Source organism: Athene cunicularia (assembly GCF_003259725.1).
Source record: "Athene cunicularia isolate RWA chromosome 4 unlocalized genomic scaffold, athCun1 chr4_part2, whole genome shotgun sequence".
Taxonomy (NCBI): Eukaryota; Metazoa; Chordata; class Aves; order Strigiformes; family Strigidae; genus Athene; species Athene cunicularia.
In genome coordinates, this window is record NW_020799099.1 from 30,125,705 (window position 1) to 30,151,343 (window position 25,639).

Below are 25,639 nucleotides of genomic sequence, written 5' to 3' on the forward strand. Positions count from 1 at the left end.
GGGGTGGGGTGGGGTGGGGAGAAAAGGTAGAACATCCTGGCTGAATTTTCTTTGGGAAAATGGAATTAAAAGATATAATTTTTGGATGTTTAACTTCACCTGGAACAGAAGGATTTGCACATGTTCTGTGTGTGAAGTGAGGGGGGGACAAAGAATTTGGAGTGATGCTAAATTATGGTTCAAGATGATGCATTGCATAGTAGTTACTGGAGGCTGAGAGAGATGAACAAGGAGGATTGTGAAAGTCTTTTCCGCTATTTTCAACTTTTTGATAATGTTGATGGTGAAAGAAGAAATTCTGTCATTTGTGTATTGATGCTGGGTCATCTGTGTTGGGATGATAATGTACATGAATGAGTGGTATTTGAAGGTCAGGTATGATTTAAGGATGAGAAGGATGAGTAAGAACAAATGGTTTTCTGACTTATACTGCAAACAAAGGAGGCTTCTGCTCTAAGAACATTTATGGAAAAGCTGAATGAAGCTGGGAGTAGTAAGTACCAGAGTATGCAGGAGAAGAAACCAGGGAGAGTTACAAACGGAGATAACTCTTCAAAAAAGCAGTCTTAGTTTTTCCTCTTCAGACTCCAGCATTGCTCCTTTGAAAGCTCTGTGTCCTGTAAACTTTCCTTCTCTCTGAGGAATTTAGGCTATTGGCTTTTAGATTTAGTCTTCTCAGCATACTGCTTCACTGAGATGAAAGTCTGTAATTCTCATTCTATTCATTCTCCCTTAACTATAATTCCTTTTTTCTTTGTGTCTTCACGTTTGTTTCCTCTGTCACTTTGCATGTTTTCCTGTCTACTACTTCTTCAGTCTTGTATTTCTTTCTACTTCTAATTCTTCAGATAAAAAACCCCCAACAAACCACTTACGGAATTACTTCAGCTTTTATTTGTAGCAAGCTATGCTAGTTTTAGGTCAGACAATTTCAAGTGGAGGAAAAAAAAAAACCAAACCTGTGAAAGGAAATCAAGAACATTTCTGATTGAGTTTTCATTTGTGAAAAATTACTTGAAAGATTTTGTTTTGGCAGGTGTCATTTAGCATGAAATAATGCCACAGTGCTTCAGGGCAGTTGCTGATTGTGGAAGGAGTCAAGAAATCCTGGAGATTGCTGTATTGGTGTCAGAAAAAACTAGTTCAGCTGTAAGTAGGGCCAGTGTGAGTGAGGAGAATGTGGGCTTACAACTCATGATAAAAAACCAAATTTTGAACCTAAACCACTTTGACAGTCTTAAAAATGCTGCTTATAAGAATTGTTTTTATTCTAAAAAGTATTTTATTTTATGGCCTAGAAAAACTCATCTGTCAGATTCTGGTGTTTCTCCGAGTACGAATTTCATCTTGAACAATTCCAAGACAGTGCATTTTCAGAGAAATAAGTTTAAGCGCAGTTTCCCAACAATCAGTATTTTCATTGTCATAGAAGAATTTAAAGAGAGCCAAAGATCTTGCAATAATAATTCTAAAAAGACAGCAGTTGTATTTTCTGATTTGCAGCTTGGAATACCAGACAGCTTAGAATGCAACACTCTGCACAGGATTGTTTGTATGGACATTTCCATACAAATAGAAAAAAGACAGAAAAAATGTGAAGCAAAGAAGCCAAAAGCTTCCTGAATTGTAAAGTTGTGGGTCCATAATCAATAAACAGAATGTCTGAATAAATAATCATTTACTGAACTGACAATAGAAGTTTTAAATTTGTTAAGAATAAAACTTAAGACAAAGTCTTAAGTTTTGTGGGAATGTAAATACCTAATCTGCACTTTCTTTATCTTGGTGCACGATAACTACTATGCACTGAAATAATTGCTGAAGTATATGCATGGGTTCTGCTTTATACCAAGAAGAGCTTTTTTCCATGATTCACCATTTGAAAGAAGCAATGCATGTAGTATGTTGTAGCTGAGATGAAAGTAGGTTTTGGAGTAAACAGTCCCATCCTGTTTGCCAGTTGTGAAACAATGTTATCCTAGTTACAACAAATGATTATTCTTTCCTTATTCAAGTATTTAAAATGAATTATTATCTTACTAAAAATAACTAATTTTTGAACATAGTATTCTGAAATTTACTATTTGATAACTCCTTGAAATGACAGCTAACTTGCTCTTCCAGCCACTATTCCTGTACTCAGCTGTCAGCATCAATTGGTTTGGTGTTTTTTTTTTTCTTTGGTTGGTTTTGTTTGAGAAGCAGAGAAGGCATGTTTGATTTCTAGCCTGTTTAGTTTTTGGAGGGATCAAGTTAAGCAGGTGTAGAATAAGTGATTGGGCATCTTTCACTAGCAATTAAATAATGTTTTTCATCAGTTAAAAATATAAAAACCCTCAAAAGGCAGAATTTTCTGACTGCTTAGAATACATGATGTTAGGAGACATGAGTGACTGACTTTGAAGAAATAAGTGAAGTAGGAGTGAGTGTGCTTTTTGTTAGAGCCCACTGCAAAAATATTTTCATGATAAAGTGTGAATAAATTATAACAGAGGAAAACAAACATGAATATAAAGTAAAGAGGTTCATAATATGCTGGTAGTATCAGTTTTTCATGTGCTACATCCTGATTATGTCATCTTCATAAACTCTTTTTAGGAAACCTGTTTAAAGACCTTGTAGTTTTCCCTACAAGTGTGTAAATGAAACAGGTTCATGTTTGCTTTTTTGAACTTATTTTCTGTGATCTGTATTCCTCCCTGCTGGTACAGTACTTGTTTTAATCAGTATTTTTAAAAAGAAGAAGAAGAAAAAAAATCTGAGTTTAACCACATGTGATACTTCACTAATAATTCTTTGATACTTCCTTTTATTTCTCCTACTTGCAGTTATTAACCTAATACTATGTCGAGACACTTATGAAAGTTGCAGGACAGACGTTATGACCAGAGTAAGAGGGCATATGTAATGGCATACACTAACTATGGATTGGCAAGAGAAGTTTGAAATACAATGGCATGCACTTTCTGCTTTAAGTTTTAGAGGAATTTGGATATGGGATGAAGCTCCTTACAGTTATTGGTTAATTAAAAAATGGGTGGGGGAGCATGTTACATAGAATTTGATAATTTCCACTTTTCAATCTTCACAGTACAAAGTGATTATTTTTTCAGTTACTCTGGATGCCGTTGCATTATTGTTTAACTGCATAAATAGAATCTTGAGGTGATTGCTTGAGTGGAAGAATAGCACAGGTAGCACAGGTGGATAGCTGTACTCTTACTCGAGTTTGTTTTGTGTGCAGAATCTCTCAAGTTTGATGTAGGTTTGTTTTTAACCATTGTAAACCATCCTTACTTTATTAAAAAGTGCCTTTAGTAATACCTCCCTACAACAGGATATGGTGTAGATGTGAAAAAAAGATTGCTTACTGCAATAATTGATTTCTGCTATGCTTATTTTAACTTTTTAGTAGTAGAGATGAGACTGTGGATTCTTCCACTTTTTCAAGTATAGATATTAAATACGCAACAGCCATTTATGATTTTTTTTCACTGTTTCACAGAAGAGTTTTATAATGAAGCAAGCCATTGATGAATTGACTTTTCTAACAAAAAGAAATATTTCTGTTTAGAAAAAATGTGTGATGACTATCTGACAGGGCTACCGGTGTCATCAAACCCTTCTGTGATTTTGTGCCAACTTATCTGATGGATCACTTAAAAGCACAGAAACTTTCATAGTTCTTTCTTTTTTGTTGCAGAGCTTTTTGTTCCTGTCTTCAAGAGACTGAGCCCAGGCAATCTGAAGCTCTGAACTCTGGATTTCAGAGCAGCTGTTTGGCCTGGGAGTTGGAAGTCCAAAGGATTGCAGTTTCAGTGCACATGTTGCAACTCTTTCAAAACTGAAGAGTCTTAAGAGCTGTAGGGTCCTCAGATGTCTCCTGGGTAATATGGCAGGAAACCAGGGCTGTTATCTTGGCCAAGTTCATCATTCAGTCAATAGTGAGCAGCGGAAAATGTGGCAATGATGGTATCAGTTTTAATTAGCTGTATTCTTTTCCCTGCTGTAATTGGTTTTTCCAGAGTGTTGGGAAAAGATTGGAGTTGTAAGTTTCGGGAAACTTCTTTTTGCATTTGTCTTGGCGTTGGGAAGAATATTCTGAATTCCAAAACTGCAACAGAAATAGTACTGATCCAATGACTAATTTTTTAAAATATATGGCTTTTGTGCAGAAACAGAAGAGTGGAAGACTACAAATACGGGGAGCTGTATGCTTTTGTTGCAGAATTAAGAGGTGTAGAGGAATGTACTTCAAGTTGGATGAATGTGTGATGTGAAAGAAACCAGGGGTTTTGGATATGCCTTACACAGAGATATGCACTATAAGAACTCTGGAGTTTTGTAACAGTATCATATGTCTTAATCTTTGACCAAATAAAAGCCCACTAAAGCTTACTGTATAGGTGAAGTTGGTATAACTTTAATGGTAGTTTAATCTCATGAAGTTGCAGCTACGTTTTCTACTTGAAAAAGTATGGAGAGCTGTGGACAAGAGTATGCTTGTACACACCAGGGTTTTTTGCTAGGACAGATCTAGTTAGTACTGCTCTTTCGGCTTTGTTCTCCAAACTTACACCTGACAAAAGGTAATTTGTAGACTGACTGAAAGGAAAACCAAACTTTAAGATTAAAAGCTTTTCTTCTGGGTGTTTTCTTCCTTTTTTTCTTTTTCATTTCCCCTTCTAAAGGCATGTGTATTCATGAATTTCAAGACGTTCTGATATTTGCAGTGAGATAATAAAGATACTTGTGCCAGTCTTTGGCTTCACACCTAAGAGACTGCAGTTTATGATGTTATCACATTGCTGTCTTGAAACTTGTTTCTTGTTTCATGATTTTTGTGGTAATTATTTTTTCTGTTGTTGTATTGGGAAGTCTTTATCTTTAATAAGTAAATATTTACATGTGTGGAAAACTATAGGAAACTGTTAGGAAGAGCTTGATTTGATAAACATTGAGGAATGCATCTGTGATTCTTCATAGTGCTGGATTTGCTTGGCAGAACTTTATTTCTAGAGATAATGTGTCAGTAGAAGGAAAGAAAATGAAATAGCTCCTCTGTTAGAGGCTTCACTGAATCTCCAGATTTAGAATTTAAATCAAAATGGTATAGTGATAAGCTGAAGATATTTTTCTATTTGAAATATTGAAATCCTCTATGACTTCCGGAGGGCTTTTTTATTTCTAAATTCTGTAGTTACCCTTGCAGTCACAAAGTCCGTGACTATGATACATGTTTTCTTTGAAACGTTAGTAAATGAATACTATTTTTATAGGAGGGACAGATTTTAAGAAACTGGGAAGGTGGTTACTTGCTCTTTTGTTATCATGGGCTTTTACTACTTAGAGAAAAGAGGAAAAATAATTTGTATATGGAATTAAATAGAAGATTTTGTGAAAAAGGTTATATAGTTCTTAATTTTGATGGCATTAACCTCTCCTTTTATAATGATACTTTCTTTGTGTTCAAGCTGAGTAGCTTTTCATAGTGGCAGATGTTCTTTCCTTCACTGTCACTGAAGCAAGATTTATTGTTCAGTTAATCACACTTTTCACAGAGAAAAGAGTATTCTAAGGAACACCATTTCATGTACTCCTACGTTATTTGGATGTAGCCTTTTCGGGTTATGTGTATTATCACTCATGGATAATAATTTAGTTTTTATTCAGATTGGAGTGGGGAAAATGTTTAAGCATCCTTCTAAAATTCTTAAATCCTTATGAGTGTAGTAATTCCGGAACAAGCCTTTTTGCCTGAGAAGTCTGAATACATGATGTGAAGTGCTGATGGGGGAATGTTGAGAACCCCATCGGTGCTGTGTCTTTGTCAGAACTTCTGACAAATCTGTTGAAGTTGGTGTTTAAAAAAAATGCTTTTAAAGTTAAATGTATTGGAGGCAGAGTCTTAGCAAATGCTAGCTTTACTGGCTAAATGCTTGCTTCAGTCTGCAATTCAAACCCTTTTTTTCCTAACAGTTGTTGCTTTCCTCCAGTCTAAACTGCAGGAGTCTTGCCAGGTTTTCTGAAAAATATCTGATAGTTGCTGTTGGTAGTAATTGATTGCAAAATTTTAAAAATCAGAACATAGTTTGCAATTGTATTAATTGAGGATGCTTTTGTCTTTTTAAGTCTAACTTCAATTGCAGCTCTGGTCAACAGTTTAAATGAGCTTGGTTGGTCAGGTTTAGACGGCTCTGAGGAAGGATTTCTTTGCAGAAGGGTCTCTTGGGCATTGGAATGGGCTGCCCAGGGCAGGGGGGGAGTCCCCGGGATCCCTGGAGGGGTTGAAGAGTCGGGCTGAGCCAGCGCTGAGGGATCTGAGGGAGTTGGGAACGGTCAGGGTGAGGTTCATGGTTGGGCTGGAGGGGCTCCAAGGGCTTTTCCAACCCGGCTGATTCTGGGATTCTGGGATAACATAATCCCCCTCTGTGCATATGGCGTGTTGCGTAAGTAGATTGCACACTGGCCTGTGTAGGAGGTGGCTCTCCCAGAGGAATTGGGAAACTGTGGTGTGAATTGGATGGGTAGAGATGCTTAGCTAAATATATAGGCAGATGTTGTATAGCTAAGTCAGAGTTACGCTGTTTTCTATGGAAATGGAAAAAGCCAAGGGGGAAAAGGGTTGTCATAGAAGGTGACCAAGAGAACAACTGGAATTTATTAGGAGAAGCACTTACCAGGAGAAGAGTGGGGATGTTATAAACAGGGGCGTATATTTGTAGGCAATAGTGATAACATATGCAACACTAGTAGTCTTTGTCTGGCTTGTGTGGGTGTGTTGTGTTTGGTTTTTTTTTCCCTCCTCTCCTTTACTGTTGTAACTATTCCTTGGAGACAATTTCCATTCAGTCATTGCCTGTATGCTGAGAAAAGGGACAGAGACAAATCAAGGCAGTCTAGAGCTTTAGAGTAATAGTAGTAGCTTCTGTACTAGGGGGAAAAAAACCCCACCCAAACAGAAAACTGCTGTGGCAAATCAGAGGAGTTAAAAAAAAGCTTTAAAACGTTTTTGGAAATGTAGAAACTTAAGTCACTTGTAACAAATGTTAAGTGGCAGAGTCACATTTCTGTCCTTGCTTTCAGTATTGCTTTGTAGGAATTGAGAGAAAGAAAATTAAAAACGGGCTAGAAAAAATTACCTCTTTCTTCTGCTGTAGTTAGTAGAAATCATCAGTTTAGCAGTGGCAGTCTTGCAGTTACAAAAGCCCAGGTGGATGGAGGTTGGCTGAACACGGTTGTGAGTGAAGAGTGTGATTGCTGCCTTGGCTCTTGCCCCTATGAGCAGTATGGATGTGCTGGCTAAACTTCTTGGTGTGGACATGGCTTAGATCAAAAAGCAGAACTGAGCACCCCTGCTGGTAGTGGGTCTTTGAGATCAGTCAGGTATTACTGATTCGCTGTTCGGTAAGAAAATTAATCCCTTAATCCTTTTGATATACCACTTGAGTCTTGTGCTTTCTTTTGTAAATATACTGATTATTTTAATACACTGTCTTCTAGTATATAGCTTTTTTAAACTCTAAACAATGTAGTGGCATATTTGGAGGAGGGTGTCCGTGGAATTTGAAGGAAAAAAAAAGGTAATTTCTTGGTAAGAATAAATGAAGGGCTGTTATTTATTCTAGGCACCCTTCTATTTAAGCCAGAATCATTTGAATGGTAATTCCATGTTGATCACAGCTACAGAAAGTTAAAAAAATGGCAACAGGGAAAGATGAGTATTAGGCTTACTGTAGTATGTCATTTAGTACTACTTACATCCAAACTCTTACCTGCTTCTACTTGAGCTGTGACAGCAATCTCTGCCAGTTTTGAGAAGGCAAGTGCAGTGTTTTCCAGCTGTTCTGGACCGAGGCAGCATCAGAAATGACAGAAACAGATGTGCTGTTTCTTGGTTTCTGTTGGAATTTGTAACCCGGTGCCTTTAGTTGTGCGGAAATAGTCTGCAGCTCATCTGCTGAGCTATGAAATGTGATGGCAGTTGAGGAGCTGGCACACATTTGCTTCTAGCATGTGCTACACGAGGGCTGTGACTTCCAGTAGGAGAGGAAATACTTAATGTTATGTTGCTGAATCTCATAAAACCTGCCAGAGCTTTATAAGCAAACTGATCATTCACTCCACCCTTTATTCTTTCTTGACTTTTTGAGCTTCATCTTATTCCTCTTGTAAGCTTATTCTTTGCTATTCTAACACAGTTCCATGTTTGGAACATGTTCTGTTTTGTTCCTCTTCTGTGATTTCCTTTGTTCCTTTTGCCTTTCTGCCTTACTTGTAGCTGTTATCCTCTAGTCTCTATAAACTAGCAAAACACTTTGAAACATGTTTCCTCAAATAAACTCATAACCTTGTTTTACTCCTAGAATTCCATTATTACACATTTTTTTTTAATAATGCATTTTTCAAGTATTATAAAGCAGATACCCAGTTTAAGTCGGAAGTTAAAGGAAGTTAAAGGAAGTCTTCCTTCATGTGAAGGAAGACCTGCTGGGTGAAAACTTCAGATATAGAGTGGTGGCTTCCTTCCTCCCTTCTGCTCCCAATCCGCTGTAAAATACCAGTCGGATGTCTTGCTTCTGTCGAAGAATATTGGGATTTATTGTCTGTTCTCTACATCAAACCTTTTTGAGTGCACACCCCCTCAGTAAATATATATAGGCACCCCCAATAAATGTATATAAACGTATAACTATTTATAAACTGTATCCATGTACTGCAGTATTAGTCTATCATGTACATGATAAACCATACAAAAGTAGAAGTTAAAAAGGGTGATATAAAGATAAAATAAAAACGATTTTAAAGATTTTATTTAGTAATGGAACAGAAGTATTTTCTTTCTGCCCCCCAGAGGATTGTCTTGCACACCCCCTGGGATCCATGTACCTTACTTTGGAGGCACTGGGAGACTTTCTGAGAATTATTTACTTTACCTTTTTTATAGTTTTCTTAGCTTAGGAAACTGAAATTTCAGAAGGTCAAATGTAATATATTATTGTACACTAGTAACATGTTGTGGATATATATATTTTTAGAAGTATTCCTGTTCAGTGCATGTGGTATACATAAATACAATTGTGTAATTGTTTGTACTTCTCTGTAATGGGAATGGGATTACTATGCTTGTGATTTCCTTGTCAAATTGAAATAAATTCAGTAATTATTTGAATTGTTAGTAAAGCTAAACATTTAAAGGAAGTATCTTAAAATGCTTTATTATTGAAATATTATTACTGTCTTTGCACACCAGTTTGGTTGAAGGAAGCCAGATATCTTTGGTAATCTTTTGTATTTAAGTTATTAAAAAAACCCACAAAGCTAGCTGTTAGTTTTCTAGATGCTGAATACTAAGCAGATTAGAAAAGGTAATTTAGTGACAAGAAAGCCTGGGCAAACTGTTTCAGGTCAGTGTTTTTTTAGGTGTATCCAAACGTATTATTAGCCTTAAAATTTTTTTCTTATGCTAGTCGTTGCAAGAGAAGACTCTATTCTCTGGCAGAGGGAGTCAATCTACTTTGCACATTTTAACCTATGTGGACCCTTATTTTTAATTACATGTAAATACAGTTATATTTGCTCGGGTATGGTGTTAGTGTTGTATAGTTGAGGTTGTGGGTTTTTTTTTTTCCGATTTGGCCTATAGGCAGAAAGACTTTGCTTCTGCCCGTGGCATACAATGTGAAGTGTCCTGACTGGTGGAGGTAAGCACAAAGCAGGGCATTCTCTGTAAAGTCATCCTGACTGTATGATTTGCTCCCCACTCTGAAGTTGTTGTTGATTCATATGATATTAGAAATTTTATCTTTTGGGCTCCTTCCTTAAGATCTCTATCTTAAGATCGGACAGGATGCAGACCTGTGCAGCTTGGCAACTGAGGTATGGTCAGTCTGTTTTTCTCAGTGTATAGTGTTTTGGGTTTGTTTGCTGATGGGTGGTATCTCCACTTTGACAAAAAGTTACGTGCCTGATGAAGTTACATGTGTCTGGATCCTGAAAAAAATCTATTTTTCATATTCTTGTAAATACAAATAAAAATGTTAGATAACTTTTAGAAGCATAGCTAGCGAGGGAAGTGCTGGGATAATGAAATGGACAGTATGGTACAGTGCTTTGCTGTGTGTGTTTCATGTATTTGAGTTTAAATTCAGAGTAATGTAACTTGAGCTGACTTTCTACCGGATGTCATAAAATGACAGATTTCTGTTTTTTAAAATGTCAAACCCATAAATCATTAGTTTGCTAAGATTGCACTAGCAAGCTATTAAAGAACATGGCAGTATTTACAGTAGATAAATGCAAATTTAAAAAGGTTCTCTGTATCATGGTTTAAATGATTTATTTGCTTTCAATGCACATATGAATCTGATGTGATGTAAAGATTTAGGATGTTTCATTTCCTGTATGGAGCTACAAATTTGCATATTATTAAACCGTCTTTTGGAGTCATATCTTTCTTGTATGTCTTAAACAGTATCTCAGGTTAAGGTACATTGAAAAAAGTTAATAAAAACAAATGCAGAATTAGTGCTATTAATATGGATACTGGAAAGATATGAATTTTAGCCAGATTTAGATATAATCTATATTAATATCTGTTGAGATCTGTAATAGAAGCCGACCTTGGAAAAGCTGCCAGGTTTTGTAAATATGCCTTTAGACACTATTTGGAGTGTGTTGAAATTTTTGTCTGGAAATTGATTTGCAAAAAGCCAGCTTGGTGTAGTCCTTTGTTTCCTCAGGATCTGGAAATAAAGCTTGTAGTCACACAGCCTCTTCAGGAGCAAAGGGTTTCAATGCTCAGTGTCGTTCTTCAGACAAGAGCTGGTAGTGAATCAGTTTTGTACCGTCTCCTGGTTTCTTCTCCGAACTTGTCCAATGGCTGGCAGGTTTGCTGGGCATATCCACTGTTTGGTCTGTGTCAGGGGGTGGTTCCCTGGGCCCCTTGTACTTGTGCTTTGTGTCATGGTCTTGGCAATCTTCTTTTCATATCAGCTGTCCCATCTCTTGGTGGGTCATTAAGAGGAGGGTAAAATTCCTAATATTGGACTTGTCTATGTCTTTCATTTTTGGAATCTGTTGAATTTCCAGAAGGGAAGACAGAAGCACTGTGTGTGATGGTGTGGAGTGCTGTAACTGTGTTGAGTTCCAGCATGGTATTTGTTTTTAATTTGAATGGTTTGTTCTGAGATCATTTTTTGGAACAGACACCAAACTGATAAAGTAAATGTAGAAGCTTTTGGTCTTTTGTTGGGTTTTGTAGCATGAAATTTAACTTAGATCATTTAGCTTAAAACTGGGATTGTTCACTTTACAGGATTGAATTTCATTTTTTGGTATGTACTTAAAATTTCTCAAAGCTTTTTCTAAAATAGATTAAAACACAAAATGTACCAAATTTGAAATTGGTAGTGCTGTTCCCCCTGTTCCTGTGTTTAAAACCATTGTGTAGAGCTAATTCTTCTTGTATTGCTCTGCTTGCACTGGGACTTCAGCTGCACACTACAAACTGAACTAACTGTCTTTAGTAAACTAATTTGATGTAAAAATGCTTACAAGCAGAGTGAAAATACTAGGTTATTAGCTAGGGTCAATACAGCATCGCTGATTACAGCATAATTATCTTTTAAAACTGGGGCTTTTTACCCCCTTCTGTAGAGAAGGAGAAACCCATAGGTAAATGTTCCACCATAAAGATTCTTCAGATCTATTGTACCTGCCTGGACAAGAATCTTGCTTTTTTACATTTGTTATTTTGGCTGAGAGAGTCACTTTAATTTATACATAGACATGGTTCAGTGCCTTTTTAAAGATGAGGTGTTTTTTTAATGAACTGTGTTACGTGTCAGATTAACTGCCTAGGAGATATTTGCTACTCTTCCTGTGGATATCAGGTAAAATTTATTCCTCCTGTAGTTAGTTGTGAAGTCGAAGAAACTCTGTTTTTATATAAACCGATACTGAAATGTAAACTTTTCTGCTATTCTGAGATCTTATCCAGTCTTATTTCCAGGAGATAGAGCTTTAGAACATGAGGTATAAGCTGCTGATATAAAGCTGTCTTGAGGAGGGAGGGAGTTACACTGTGCTGAGGCACTGTATTAAAAATACCTAATGCTGGGCTGTTTCAGAGACAACGTTAGGTGGCAGTAGTAGACTCTTAACACCTTGTGGGTGCTTGTTAGATTTACTCTTAAACAGTTTTGCAAATGAGAGACGGTCTTGAAGGTGTTTTATTAGAAGAGAACATTCAGGTTGCATCACTATGAATGGAAGCAATGGGAATGATTTTTCCTGAGTTGATCCAGCTTACCTCAGTATTAATACAGTAATGAACAGAATCGTATGAAAGCATCAAGGTGAAAGTGGGTGCAATGTTGTTGTGCAATGCCACTAATTGATACGCCTGGTTAACACAGACCTTTCTATTTGGGAAAGATAAATGAAAGTGTAGGCTCTGTTAGAAACTTAATAACAGGAGAAGAAAGCAGCTAAATAAGAAGAAAATTTACTTTTTTTTTTATGTCTTTCTTAACATCCTTTTTCCCTTGGAAAATGAGTACTACTAGTATTCTTTATTTGTAATGTAACTGTTGGGTAGTGTTGGATGGGGGGAAACAGGTGACTTCAGCCTGAGATATCAGCAGGAAAAGTGTGGTTTTCTGCTCAAGAAATACCTGTTTGCTCTTTGTCTGATTGTTCTTTTTGTGTGTGGTGGGTTTTTTTTTTTTTTTTTTTTTTTTTTTTTTTTTTTTCCAAAGTTGGAGCAAGGTTAAAGAGGATGCTTATGGAAGAGGCTGGAGTAGAATCTTCCCTTCTGTGAAAGAGTCACTGTTCACTTGCATATTCATGGTCTCATGTTACTTTAAGCTTTGAGCTACTGCTAAGATAGCAAGTGGCTTTAAATCATCTGGGTCTTGCTGGAAGGTTATGACCTTGCTTTTCATGAGTGGGTCTTCCCACAGTTCTTTGTGTTGTCTAGTTTTTCTGGTTGCATTATAGCTGATATAGTGGCAATATATTGAAGAAAAAAAGGTTGACATCCAGGCTTTCTGTCCCTTTCTTGCCTCCCTGTAACCTTCCTGGCCCTGAGCCCTGTTTGCCATGATTTCACTGACTTGACATTCACGCTAATGTCACTATTTGATACGCTTATCCAAACTATCATTAGGCTTTCCTACCACGTCTCCTCTTAGGACTTGTGTTTTAATATGTTCTCACCTCCACATGTTGTGTTAGTGATAAAAAAGACTGCATGGAAAAGTGGGGGGTGAGTGGCAGAGTGGATTGCTGCAATTTAGTATGTATGAGTTATTTATTCTTTTTCCCTACCTTTTTCCTTGTCTGGTCTATAGAGGCCTTCCCAAATAAGAACCATCTTTTTATCCCACCCAGGATGTGTACCATGGTGTTGACTTTTTATTGTGTGCCCTCAGGGGATTTGATGGCTTGGGATCACTCACAGTCCCATGATATCCTTGCCCTAAAGAGATTTTAGTTCTTCCCAAATCTTTGGCATGTTTTTTTGATGATCAATGCATTCGTTTTGAGTTTCTGAATATGTGAAAGGGGATGGAGTCAAGGATGTGGGTTATTACTCTGGTGGAAGATAAGAGTCAGTGCAGGCAAAGAATATTGTTTATTGTTACTCCAAAGCATAATGGTTAAAATGAATTCCATATTTTTTTTGTTTGTTGTCTTCAGAAGCTTATGTCCATGTTTCATCATCGAGGGATGAAAAAGATGGGGGTTATTCTGTTTTGTTTTTTTTCTTTTTTTCACCTTGGGTTAACTGACCTCATGTAAAATTGCAGAAGGAACAGGACTGTTTTGAGAATATAGCTATTTTGTGAACAGAGGTAATATGCAGGGTGTATATCCAACCTTAAATTGTTGAAATGGCAAGTGGTTTAGCTTCAGCACATTTTTCTTGATGTTTGTCTTGTATAAGTACCTTACTCTTATAAACAGAAGACTTTTTGCAGTTAGCAGCTTTGTACACACAGCTTTGGTTCTTAAGTATAAGCTTTTAAAATTTCTACTGAGACAGAGCTGGCCTATTTGACTGCATTTTTTTTCTTCACGGGATAGGCATTTTCCATTGGATAGGCATTGTCCGTACTTGCTGTTTTGAACATACTGAAGAAACAGTTCAGGGATTACAAAATTACAAATACAATTTTACAACTGAAGAAACAGTTCTGGGAATACAAAATTACAAATACAGTTCTTTCATCCCCACTTTAGGGAACAAAACAAGGACCTTTGTCTTGATTTGTAGGTTGTCTAGTAACCAGAAGGAATAGGAAGCTCTGTAGAAGTGAAGTCTTTCTTGCAGGTTTGAGGTAAAACTATGGAGATCCAGCACTATAGTTCTCTGAAGTACAGGCAATGTGATTTTCCAGGAGAAATGTTCATTGTGGTCTTGGAGGTGATTTCTTTTTTTCTGTTATAGTTCATTGAAATACTTTTCCTCACATTGTCTTACAAGCTTTTGAAATATTTTATCTGCCACTGGAAGAAATTACTTTAAATTAGATAAATAGTTAGATCATGATTTTTTGTGGAAAGTGGAGCTTGACTGTGTCTATTTTGAGCTATTTTCTGAATACTGTAGTTTGGATGTTGCTCACCCAAAGATTGTATCATCTCTTCTATATCTTTATATCACGTCTCTCATTTTATGTTAGATAAAAGGTTCATTCAAAGAGAGATTTCATGTGTTCAAATTTGCTTTTTATTTCTATTTAGAAGTGAGGTAGGGCTATTTTACACTTAAAATTAGTTCTGTTATGTTGACTTCTTGTTAGCTTGGATATCTAAGGGGAAAAAGAAAAAAAATCACACACTGTCTAGGTAGAAATTGCTGTAAAGAATTCTCCCTGTTCTCAATCAGCTAAATGTAGAAACATTTCACCAAAAAACTTGAGTTATTGGTTTAGTTTATATTTTTTTCAAAGGTAAATATAACTGGCAAAATGTAAAATTTGTGAGGATGTATTTGAATACTTTGAATACTGCACTTTAAAACCGTTTCTGTAAGCTTATACTTAGGTGCTGAAGAAAGCAAACGTTATGCCACCCTGTAGGTTGCTATAAAGATTGTTTATGCAGCTCAGCATAGGACTTAAAATACGTTGAATTGGAGAATTTTGAAAAATGTACTGTGCGACACAGGAGACCAAATCATGCTAAAGTGCAAGGAAAGACTATACATCAGTTCAAAGGCTACATTATTCAAAAAAATACAACCATAAAAAAGGTAATAAGATTACATTCTCACACTTCATGGCTAGTAAGGTGCATTAAGCTGCTCAGATATTCATAACTTACTGTGACATTTGGGAAGATTACATTTTGCTGTGCACAGCCATTACTGCAGCTCAGATAATAACTAGCCAATGCATGGACCTGGATTATGATCCCTGTCATTGGAAACAAATTTGTGTTTTGAAGGTTGATCAGTTTCAAATCACCATTAGAAAGGGTTAATATGAAATACTGTGGGGTGTGTGGGTGCTTATGTGTATCTAATGGGTATGCATACATATAGTACATCAACTGCACTCTGCCTTTGGTATATTGCTTTCTCTGTCAGGTTTTTTTTGTCCTCACTTTCCCTTAAAGGAAATGTTAAAATGGTAATTATTTCCACCATAGCATATTATTTCTAGAATGTACTTGCTGAAATGCTTATGTTTGCAGATTAGATTGGAAACCTAATTTGACAGCTTCCTGGATGGGTGGTTACTGATAATAGTGTATCTAGCCAAAAATGAAAGATTGGTGGTGTAGACTATAGGGTGAAGGTAAGGTCACCTCTAGATGTCGTATATGGTTTTGGTGTGATAATTGATGCTTGACTGATAGCTAAAACCAAATGCATAAGGAGTTGAATTTCTTGTTAAGAATTAGCAGGTGTTTTGTGACTAGAGTTTAACCTTCAGCTATTCTGTTTGTACACGGAATGCAGTATTGTCTTTGTTTCTTACCTTGGTGGTGAGAGAGTGAGTGGCTTCTTGAGGAATACCTCAGTTTTGCAGAGGACGATAAATTCAGTGGAAAATAACGTCTTATCATTGGTTCTGTGTTTTCATTTTCAAATATTTTGTTCAGGCTTTTTTTAAGGGTTTTGTACTACTTTCCTTTGCATTTGTTTTGGGAGAATTCTGTGTTAATTCATTCTGCTCAGCATTCTCCCTTGAATTCTACCTTACAGAGCTTTCTCGAGGTAGGCCTCTGCTCTGTCTTGTGGAAGGGGAAAACTGAGGCTTGGACAACGATAATGACTTGATAGATTTGTTTGAGTTGACAGTGTGAGCTGATATAGAGAAGCTGGGAATATAATTCAAGTCTCCCCATTCAGTTCCTGCGGTTTCCCTAGATATTAAGGAAGCACCTGATAGTAAATTGCATAATTATTTTTCATGACCAAGAGTGGAGAAAATGGAAAAGTGTAAATTACTGTTTAGAAATTGTTGCCACGAGACATTGTCTATTCTGTCATAAAAGCAGTAAGTTTCTCTGCTTCTTGTGGTGGTTGGCATTACTGATTTATGCCCGGAAGACCAAAGATTGCTTCTTCAAAGTGACAAGATTTAGACACTTGAGAAAAATGTATGGTAATTCCAGTAGTTAATGAAGAGTGTATATTCTGTTCTGTTGGGTACATTTATCTGCAGATCCTGACTAGTGGAGAGAAGGTGCTGGAGCTAATACAGAAGCAAGTTAGTATATGCATTTTGGGGCAGTTTTGACATGGTATGACTTTGGCAAGTGACAGTACTGAAGCTATTAATGGTCAAAGCCTGTGAAACACACACCGTGTAGGACAGAAATAATGTCTTTCGTTAGACAAACTTGTAGAAGTGAGAATGAGCTGAAATACTTTTGATCATAAGTGCATTCTGATCATTTGAGTCAATGCTGTCTGATTTCCTGTTTGCATGCTGGTATATAATGGGTGTTTTGACAAGCATGAAGTTTAATACAGTTCTAAAGTCCCAGAGAAGGTTAAAAAGTGGAGGGTGGGAATTGGAGCAGAGGAGTTAAGGTAGTACAATCTGTCTTTCCTTCAGCTGGAATTTTTATTTCATTGAGTACACAAATGAAAATGTGTGCTCCCCCTCCACCTCCTTGGAACGTGCATGTGTGGTTAGTTAGGGTATGTTCAAACAAAGCCTGCATCTAGGAGACCTGAAATACTGCAGATTCAAGTGCCTGAGCCAAAGAATAGTCAAAGGCTTCAGGCAATGCTGCTGTTTCACATTCTTGCAAATATAGTAAGTCTTTGCTTCCTATTAGTAATGCAACTGGCAGTTAATACTTAACCAGCTTTATTCAGTATCTCAGGAATGACTCTTAGCTCAGCTTTATATGTGGCAATATTTCTGATGTGCATCAGATTCTTTTGTCTGGAATTGCCCTCTTATTTGAAGAGTGTTAAGCACACGTGAAGGGACGCTTTTAGGGCCACTCCAGGCCACTTAAACCACCTTGGCTGACTTGTCTCTTGCTTGTTTTGGAATGCTCACCTGGTCTCTTCACTTTTCAGCTGTGTGGGGCAGCTAAGGACATCTGTATCTTCAACTACCTGAATGTTCTTCTGCAGCAATTGTCTCATAGGAGGTGCCACCTCAGGGGCACCTTTGTTGAAGCTGCTCAACAGAACTTGAAACAGAGGAAGAACAAGACTTGATATATTGATATTGGCCTCATTATGGGTTTTTTAGCTTATGTCTTTGTCAGCTTTCTACTTGCAGAATGAATGACTTTAAATGTGCAATGGTACTTTGATACATTAAGACAATTGTATTAAAATTAATTTTTTTAAAAAAAATCTTTTGTCCGAAAGCTTGTTGGGGGCCACTTTGACTTGGAAATGAACTTTATCATCCAAGAAGGAGAGGGCATCACCTGCATGGTAGACTTGCTGGACAAGTGTGACATTACCTGCCAGGCTGAGGTGTGGAGCATGTTTACAGCAATCTTGAAGAAAAGTATACGCAATCTACAGGCCTGCACGGAAGTGGGGCTCGTTGAGCAAGTGCTCAAGAGGATTGATAGAGCTGACAACATAATTGCAGGTACAGTTTCACCCAGCGTGTGACCCGCACTGTATTCCTTTTACGTAAAATCTCATGGAAAGGCATATTAAATGATAGAAATTTGACATTGCATTTCATTAAGTAATTATATTGCTGTTCTTTTCATTTTCAGATCTCTTGGTGGATATGCTGGGTGTGTTGGCTAGTTATAACTTGACAGTTCGAGAGCTAAAGTTGTTCTTCAGCAAGCTTCAAGGAGAAAAAGGGAGATGGGTAAATGAAAACAAACTTGAAACCATTTTTCTAGTGTTGTTTATATTTTTCCTAATGTGCTCAAGATAAAAGGCTGTTTGATAAGCTTTGTAATCAACAAATTTTAAATGTACCAAGAAATACAGGATGCTTTCTGGAATTATATCAATGAATCTTTTTGCTTGCAGGCAATTAAAATACAGAGAGTAGGATAGCAATGAAATTCCCTCATGGATCTGTGGATTGGTCTTTTTGAATACCTGAGAATAATATGGTGTCTCTCTTAGCAAGTGGTTTTATGCACATGTTTTAAATTTCATAAATCCAGTTATGTGAAATTGAAAGAAAAAAGGATTCTTTTTTTTTTTTTTAACAAAAGAGAAATAAAAAAAGTGTACATATGCAGTTCATTGTGCTCCTGTTTTCACATTATTGTTCTTTACCTGAAGACTGGAATAAAATTTATCTAGATAGGGAAGTGAGACTCCAGCTGAAAAATCATATTACGTGATTTCTTCTATTCCTGTGTGAACTAGAAGGGGAGAAGAGGGTCTCCTTTTACTGTAGAGAACCTCTTTCCCTAAAGTAAAAATGTGTATGTTGTAGAGGTCACCAGATAAAGTTTTCTTTAACACCAAATTGTTTTGCTGGAATTGGAAACTTTTTAAACAATTGTTTACCTGCTTTGAATTGTAATTCAGCTCTTCTTATCTCTAAATACTCTGCCTAGTATAGAGAAAAGGTAGCGTGGTGTCTCTGACTTCAAAGAATTAAAAAAAAAAAAGTATTCAGTATGAAAGCCAGTATGCACAAATAATATAGCAAATTTTAAAAGACCCTTTGAAATAAATAACTTTGGAGATCTTAACTTGTGCAAATAAAACCACTGAACTCTAACAGAGGGTTTAAACTTAATAATTGAACATGCAGAGTATATTTAAGTGTAGATGAATTAAAGTTGTCTCTGTAACATTACCTTTTTCATTTCCTGTCTGTGCTATTTGCATTTAATTTCCTTTCTTTATTAAAAACTAAATACAGAGGAAAGGAAGAGAAAAATGCCACAGTTGCATTACTAAGGAGTTGCACAACTCCATAAATCTTAATATCAGCAGTGCTGTAAAGATACAAAGTCTTTGGCCACAACACAGGTTACCTAGTTGAATTCTGTGGTGCTGAAGACATCCAAGCAGTTCTCGGTGTTCCCTCCTCAATTTTAATTCAGATTCATGAAGTACTGTTTATCTGACTGTAATTTTGGTACATTTGAAATACTTGTAATGGATCACGCAGTGCTTGGTTTTCAGAGGGTGGTTGCCTGCAAGAGGGGAAAAAGGGCACTTTCAGGAAAAGATCAGAACTGTAGAATGGTAGTTCATAACTTCCCGGCAGATCTATTTTTAAAGCGGTAAAAAAAAAATGCACAGAACTGTCCTGTCACTCTGACCAGTATTTGCTCTACTTCTGTTGTGAATTTACATACTTGATTTGGAGTTTATAGTTGCTGAGTATTGCAACAAAGTCAGTGCAGAATTAGGGTGGTGGTGGGAAATTGTGAAGTATTCACACTGAGCACTCAGTTTAGGTGCTCCAAACCACCCATGAGACTTGAATCTTTCTCTGTGGACTTACATGAAGGGATATATCTAACCAAAGACCCCTTAATCTAGTATATGACTGTAGTCCTGGTGAAAATAGTCCTGTCTGCTGATTCCTCCCGCTCCCTTTTGCTAGGTATTCCCCAGCTTCCTTGTGCTGGCACAGGTTTCACACAGCCACCATCCAAAACTACTGTAACTTAATATTGGTTTGCATTTTTCTTTCTGAAATTAATTTTCCAGCTGGATCAATTAATTTCCTTTAGCTCACTGCAAATGCACACAAACAGGAGCACTGGTGGCAATGAACAGATAGAGGGAGAAATATTCAGGGTCAGTTTAGTTTATGCTGCATGAAAGTGGCTCTGGCCTTTTAAGTCCTTAATTTAGTTATCCAATGAATTGTATTTCAGTGCACTCCCTGGGTATTATATGAAGGTATCCATGTTTCTTTGTTAATGTTGTTTATTGAAAGTGCTAAGTCTCCGAGCAGAGTATTACTCAACCATGTGCAAAGCTTTAAAATGTGACAAAATTCATTTTTTGTGTGTATAGTCTTTTCTTTCTTTCTTATAGGTGCATGTTATTTATTTACAAGTGTAATAATTTTCTTTGTCAGCCACCACATGCTGGGAAGTTATTGTCTGTGTTAAGACACATGCCTCAGAAGTATGGACCTGATGCCTTCTTCAACTTTCCAGGAAAAAGTGCTGCAGTATGTAGATATTTTAAGTCTCTTGTTTGTTTGTTGTTCTGTTATGGCCATCGGTTATTTTCGTTTGTGGTGTTCTTTCATCTCATCTGACATTGTCATAGATGTAGAGTTTTAACCAGATTTTTTTCTCTGCCTGACACCTACGTTATGCCTAAATAAATCATGCTTATAATGAATGTGCATTATCACTACAGAAGGACAAATACTATTACATAACAGATATAAATGAGGTGCTTTTGTTTTTTTTTTCCAGACTGGTTCACTTAAATCCTGTTGCAAGGAGAACCTACCTGTTTTCACTCCCATATTTGTGGGAATGGTGCTTGTGTTAGTATCCGGTTTGTGTGAGAGTGACTTTGTGGTGGGTTGACCTTGGCTGGACACCAGATGCCATGGAGCTGCTCTATTGCTCCCCTTTCTCGGTTGGACAGGGGAGAGAGAGTATAATGAAAGACTTGTGGGGTGAGATGAGGACAGAGAGATCATGAGTTACTCTCAGGAGCAAAACAGACCTGTCTAGGGGAAACTAATTTATTACCAATCAAATCAGAGTAAGGTCACCAGAAATAAAACCAAATGCTAAAACACCTTCCCCCCACTCCTCCCTTCTTCCTGGGCTCAACTTCACTCCCAGTTTCTCTGCCTCCTCTTGCTGAGTGGCACAGGGGGATGGGGAGTGGGGGTAGCAGTCAGTTCATCACACATTGTCTTTGCATCTCCTTCCTCCTCACACTCTTCCCCTGCTCCAGCATGGGATCTTGTCCATTGGAGATGGATGAACTTCTCCCATGTGGGGTTTTCCCACCAGGTTTCAGATCTTCACAAACGGCTCCAGTGTGGGTCCCTCCCATGGGGTACAGTCCTTCAGGAACAGACAGCTCCAGCCTAGGTCCCCCACAGGGTCATGAGTCCTGCCAGAAAAGCTGTTCCAGTGTGGGCTCCTCTTCTTTGCTGGCTGAACAGGAGCCAGCAGTGTGCCCAGGTGGCCAAGAAGGCCAATGGCATCCTGGCTTGTGTCAGCAGTGGGGTAGCCAGCAGGGACAGGGAAGGGATCTGAGCCCTGGGCTCGGCACTGGTGAGGCCGCCCCTCGGTTCCTGGGTTCAGTTTTGGGCCCCTCACCCCAAAAAGGCCATTGAGTGACACGAGCATGGCCAGAGAAGGGCAACGGAGCTGTGGCAGGGTCTGGAGCACAGGTCTGCTGGGGAGCGGCTGAGGGAACTGGGGGGGTTCAGTCTGGAGAAGAGGAGGCTGAGGGGAGACCTCCTGGCCCTCTGCAACTCCCTGCCAGGAGGATGCAGAGAGGGGGGATGAGTCTCTGGAGCCAAGGAGCCAGCGCCAGGCCCCGAGGGAATGGCCTCAAGCTGCCCAGGACAGGGTCAGGCTGGTTCTGAGGAAGGATTTCTTTGCATAAGGGGCTGTTGGGTGTTGGAATGGGCTGCCCAGAGCAGGGAGGGAGTCCCCGGGATCCCTGGAGGGGTTGAAGAGTCGGGCTGAGCCAGCGCTGAGGGATCTGGGGGAGTTGGGAACAGTCAGTGTGAGGTTCATGGTTGGGCTGGAGGAGCTGCAAGGGCTTTTCCAATCCAGATGGTTCTGTGATTCATGGGTCACAGGTCCTGCCAGGAGCCTGCCACAGCATGGGCATCCCACAGGATCACAGCCTCCTTCAGGCGCATCCACCTGCTCTGGCCTGGGGTCCTCTCTGGGCTGCAGGTGGAGATCTGCTCCACTGTTAAGGGGAGAGGCTGCTTCACCATATGTTTCCCCATGGACTGCAGGGGAATCTCTGCTCCAGTGCTTGGAGCACCCCCTCCCACTCTGCTGACCTTGGTGTCTGCAGAGTTGTTTCTCTCATGTATTCTCCCTCCTGTCTTCCATCTTCTGTTGTGCATCACCTTTTTTCCCCTTCTGAAATATGTTATCACAGAGGCATTACCAACATTGCTGATCAGGACAGCTCTGGCTAGCAACAGGTCCATCTTGGAGCTAGCTCTGTTAGACATGAGGGAAGCTTCTGGCATCTCACAGAATCCATCCCTGTAGCCCCCCAGGTACCAAAGACTTGCCATGCAAAGTCAGTACAGCCTTACGTCTGGAAACTTTTGCTAGTGAAACCATGGAAAGTGCTGAACTTGAAGTGGCCATACTTGGACAATTTGTTAGTTCTTTTAATAATCAGTTGATAAGAAAAATGTATATTATTTATAAGAATTCTCTGAGAAAATGTGGATCTGAGACACGTATATGTTGAATAATACTGAAAGAGGATTAAATTTAACAATTCTCGTAATTGTTCAGGTAACTGGTTCTTTTTCAAATTCTATGGTGTTCACTTGGAAGAGAATTTGAAACTAAATAGATAGTTGGAAGACGCTGTGCAGATCTTTCTGTAGGAATTTAGTGTATCAGCTCTTTTGCTTCTAAAATCTTAGGATGAAATCGTATCTTCAAACTTTCATGCTTAATTCTGAATAAGAATTTGATTAAGACTTAGATGACTCCAGTTTTCTTCACGTAAACCCATTATCTTTCTGCCTTGCTGACTTGAGATTAAATTTCACCAACTTGATGACATAATATTTTTGGAATGAAAACTTGAGACTGAAAAATGCAGACTGCTAGAAAAATGCTTCTTCAGTATATGTTTATCATATGCAGCAGAACTTGGCAATAGACAGACATATTTTTGTTCCCTCTGGTTTTGTATTTAACTTCTAATTGTTGAATACTTGAACTGTATGTGATACCGAGGTGCCTCAGTAACCTTAATGTGAACATTCTGATATATTTTTAAATTAGGAAGTGTCAGAAATTAAGTATTTAATATAATTACTCCAGGATCCATTGTGAGTTAAACTAAATGATAGTGCTACCCGTTCTCAAAAGTTGGGCTCAGACATGCAGACTGATTAGTTAACTGGTATAGAGAAGGATTTATAGCATTTTGTTTGGATGGGGATAGCTGAATGGAGCGTGGGAGCATAATAAGGAGTCTGGCGACACTCAACTTCTTTGATGTTTTTTGTTCGTCGGTATTGATCATCTGGACAGCATCTTTGATCAGAGTTTATGGCAGTCTTAGTCGAAGTGTGTATTGCAAATCTGTGCAGCAAAACAGTAGAAAGTTAATAGTAATGTTAAAAAAAATGCCTAACCAAACAAAAAAATCCACACAGTAAAACTGCACTGTTCGACACAAAGGGCTCCTCCACACGGTTTATAACTTAAGAGCTTTTGAGCTAACACGGTGTTTGATATAAACATTTGGGCTGCTGGGAATTGTATTACCTTTCTTTTAAGGAAGTTTATAAGTCTGTGATATTCTAACTAGAAGGCTACATAGACATGAGTTTCAAGAGAGAAAAGAATCTGTGAAGTGAAATGTATAGGATTGTCTTTTTGTGGCCAGCTTCTTTTTCATAATCAGTTAATTTCCTGAGTACCAACACTATGTGAAAATAAGTTCATGAATCTGATTATTCCGTCAGGTTACCACAAAACCCAAAACAACTTGAGTTTGCATTTTGAGGAGGTTTTTCTGCTGTAAGGCTTCCACTGAAGCAATTAGTTTCTGAAATATAGGTTCCTAATAATAATATTTTTTTGATATATAAAGAGCAGTTTTTAAATATTTAGGTTAATTAAATATTTTCACAATGAAGTACAAAAACCACAGAAGTTAGGCCAGATTTTTTTTACTATAGAGGAACTGTACTTGTTTGTTGTGTACACATTTGTAGTGTGTATCTGTAGTGTATATCTTCAGCTGTATACCCTTAGTATTCTGACATTTATCTTTCTGCATGAATAACTTTTCCTTTTTTAGGCTATTGCCTTACCTCCTATAGCCAAGTGGCCATACCAGAATGGGTTTACTTTCCACACCTGGCTAAGAATGGATCCTGTAAATAATATCAATGTGGATAAGGATAAGCCTTACTTATATTGGTGAGTATTATGTAAAATCGTATTTCTAATGTTCAGTTTCTATTAATTGTTCAATTATTTCTGTGTATGTGCTGATTTTGTTCTAATTTGTTAGTTTTCGAACAAACAAAGGACTCGGTTATTCTGCTCACTTTGTTGGAGGCTGCTTGATTGTGACATCCATAAAATCGAAGGGAAAAGGTTTCCAGCACTGTGTAAAATTTGATTTCAAGCCACAAAAGGTGAGTAAAAATGATAAAAATCTTTCAAACATGTTTTGTGAGTTTAAAAATGTCACCTAGGGGGAGTGTTGTAGCTAATTAATTTGGCTTATCTAAGAGCAGTTATACTGGAATGAGCAAAACAAATCTGTCTTCTGAATTCTTATTTCTTTTGAAACTTGTGTATAATGAGGTAGAAAATGCAGTGTTTCAGAAGTTTTATGGATTTGTGAGACTTGTGTGAGTTCTCTGAGAATTCTTAGTACATATACAAAGCTTGAAAGTTATAAGAATTAATGTTTTGGGTTGGTTTCCCCCTCCTTCTCTGTTTATACTATGTTTTCTGCCACCTCCAGACATTCCCTCTCCTTTTCCTAAAGAATTTTGCTAAGGCTCCTCTTTATGTCATTACTTACTCGATGTGGACAAATGCAGTGTTATTTTAAGAAAGCATGATTAAAACTCCACATTTTTTTTTCCTAATCAAGCTGGGACTATTAATAGGAGTTTGGTGGTTGTACATGTGGGAGAACAGATTAATTCTTGAATGTTACACTTTATATTCATTCAGGTTGTCTGGAAAAGAGTCTCCTTGCATTTGGTACTTCATGTATCTTTTTAAATGTCAGAACTAAAATATGAGTTAGTTATTATGGATGTTCAAGCCTTGCTTGCCTATTAAGTAGTATTATGTGATGTTAACAATAATTCCTTTTTCAATTCGACGTTCTGATGTTTCTGGAGCAACTGGTGTAAACATTTTGTGGCAGAACAGGCCTCCTTAGGAATTTCTTATCGGTAATCCCTTGCTGTAAATATGGATTCTGTTTGTGATAATTTGACAGGTACAGCCTTTGAAAGTCTTTAGTCTGGAGCCATCC

General features: G+C 37.8%; 1 protein-coding gene across 4 annotated transcripts in view; it reads left to right on the forward strand.

The window, feature by feature from the left end:
• The window catches only part of LRBA (LPS responsive beige-like anchor protein), a 404,059-nt gene that overhangs the window by 25,051 nt on the left and 353,369 nt on the right, over window positions 1-25,639 (forward strand). For all 4 annotated transcript variants that reach the window (XM_026847510.1, XM_026847512.1, XM_026847511.1 and 1 more), the window contains exons 2-6: window positions 17,855-18,086; window positions 18,220-18,320; window positions 20,517-20,612; window positions 24,437-24,558; window positions 24,653-24,779. In XM_026847510.1, coding sequence (XP_026703311.1) covers window positions 17,855-18,086; window positions 18,220-18,320; window positions 20,517-20,612; window positions 24,437-24,558; window positions 24,653-24,779 — 678 coding nt within the window. The remainder of the gene's footprint in view (window positions 1-17,854; window positions 18,087-18,219; window positions 18,321-20,516; window positions 20,613-24,436; window positions 24,559-24,652; window positions 24,780-25,639) is intronic.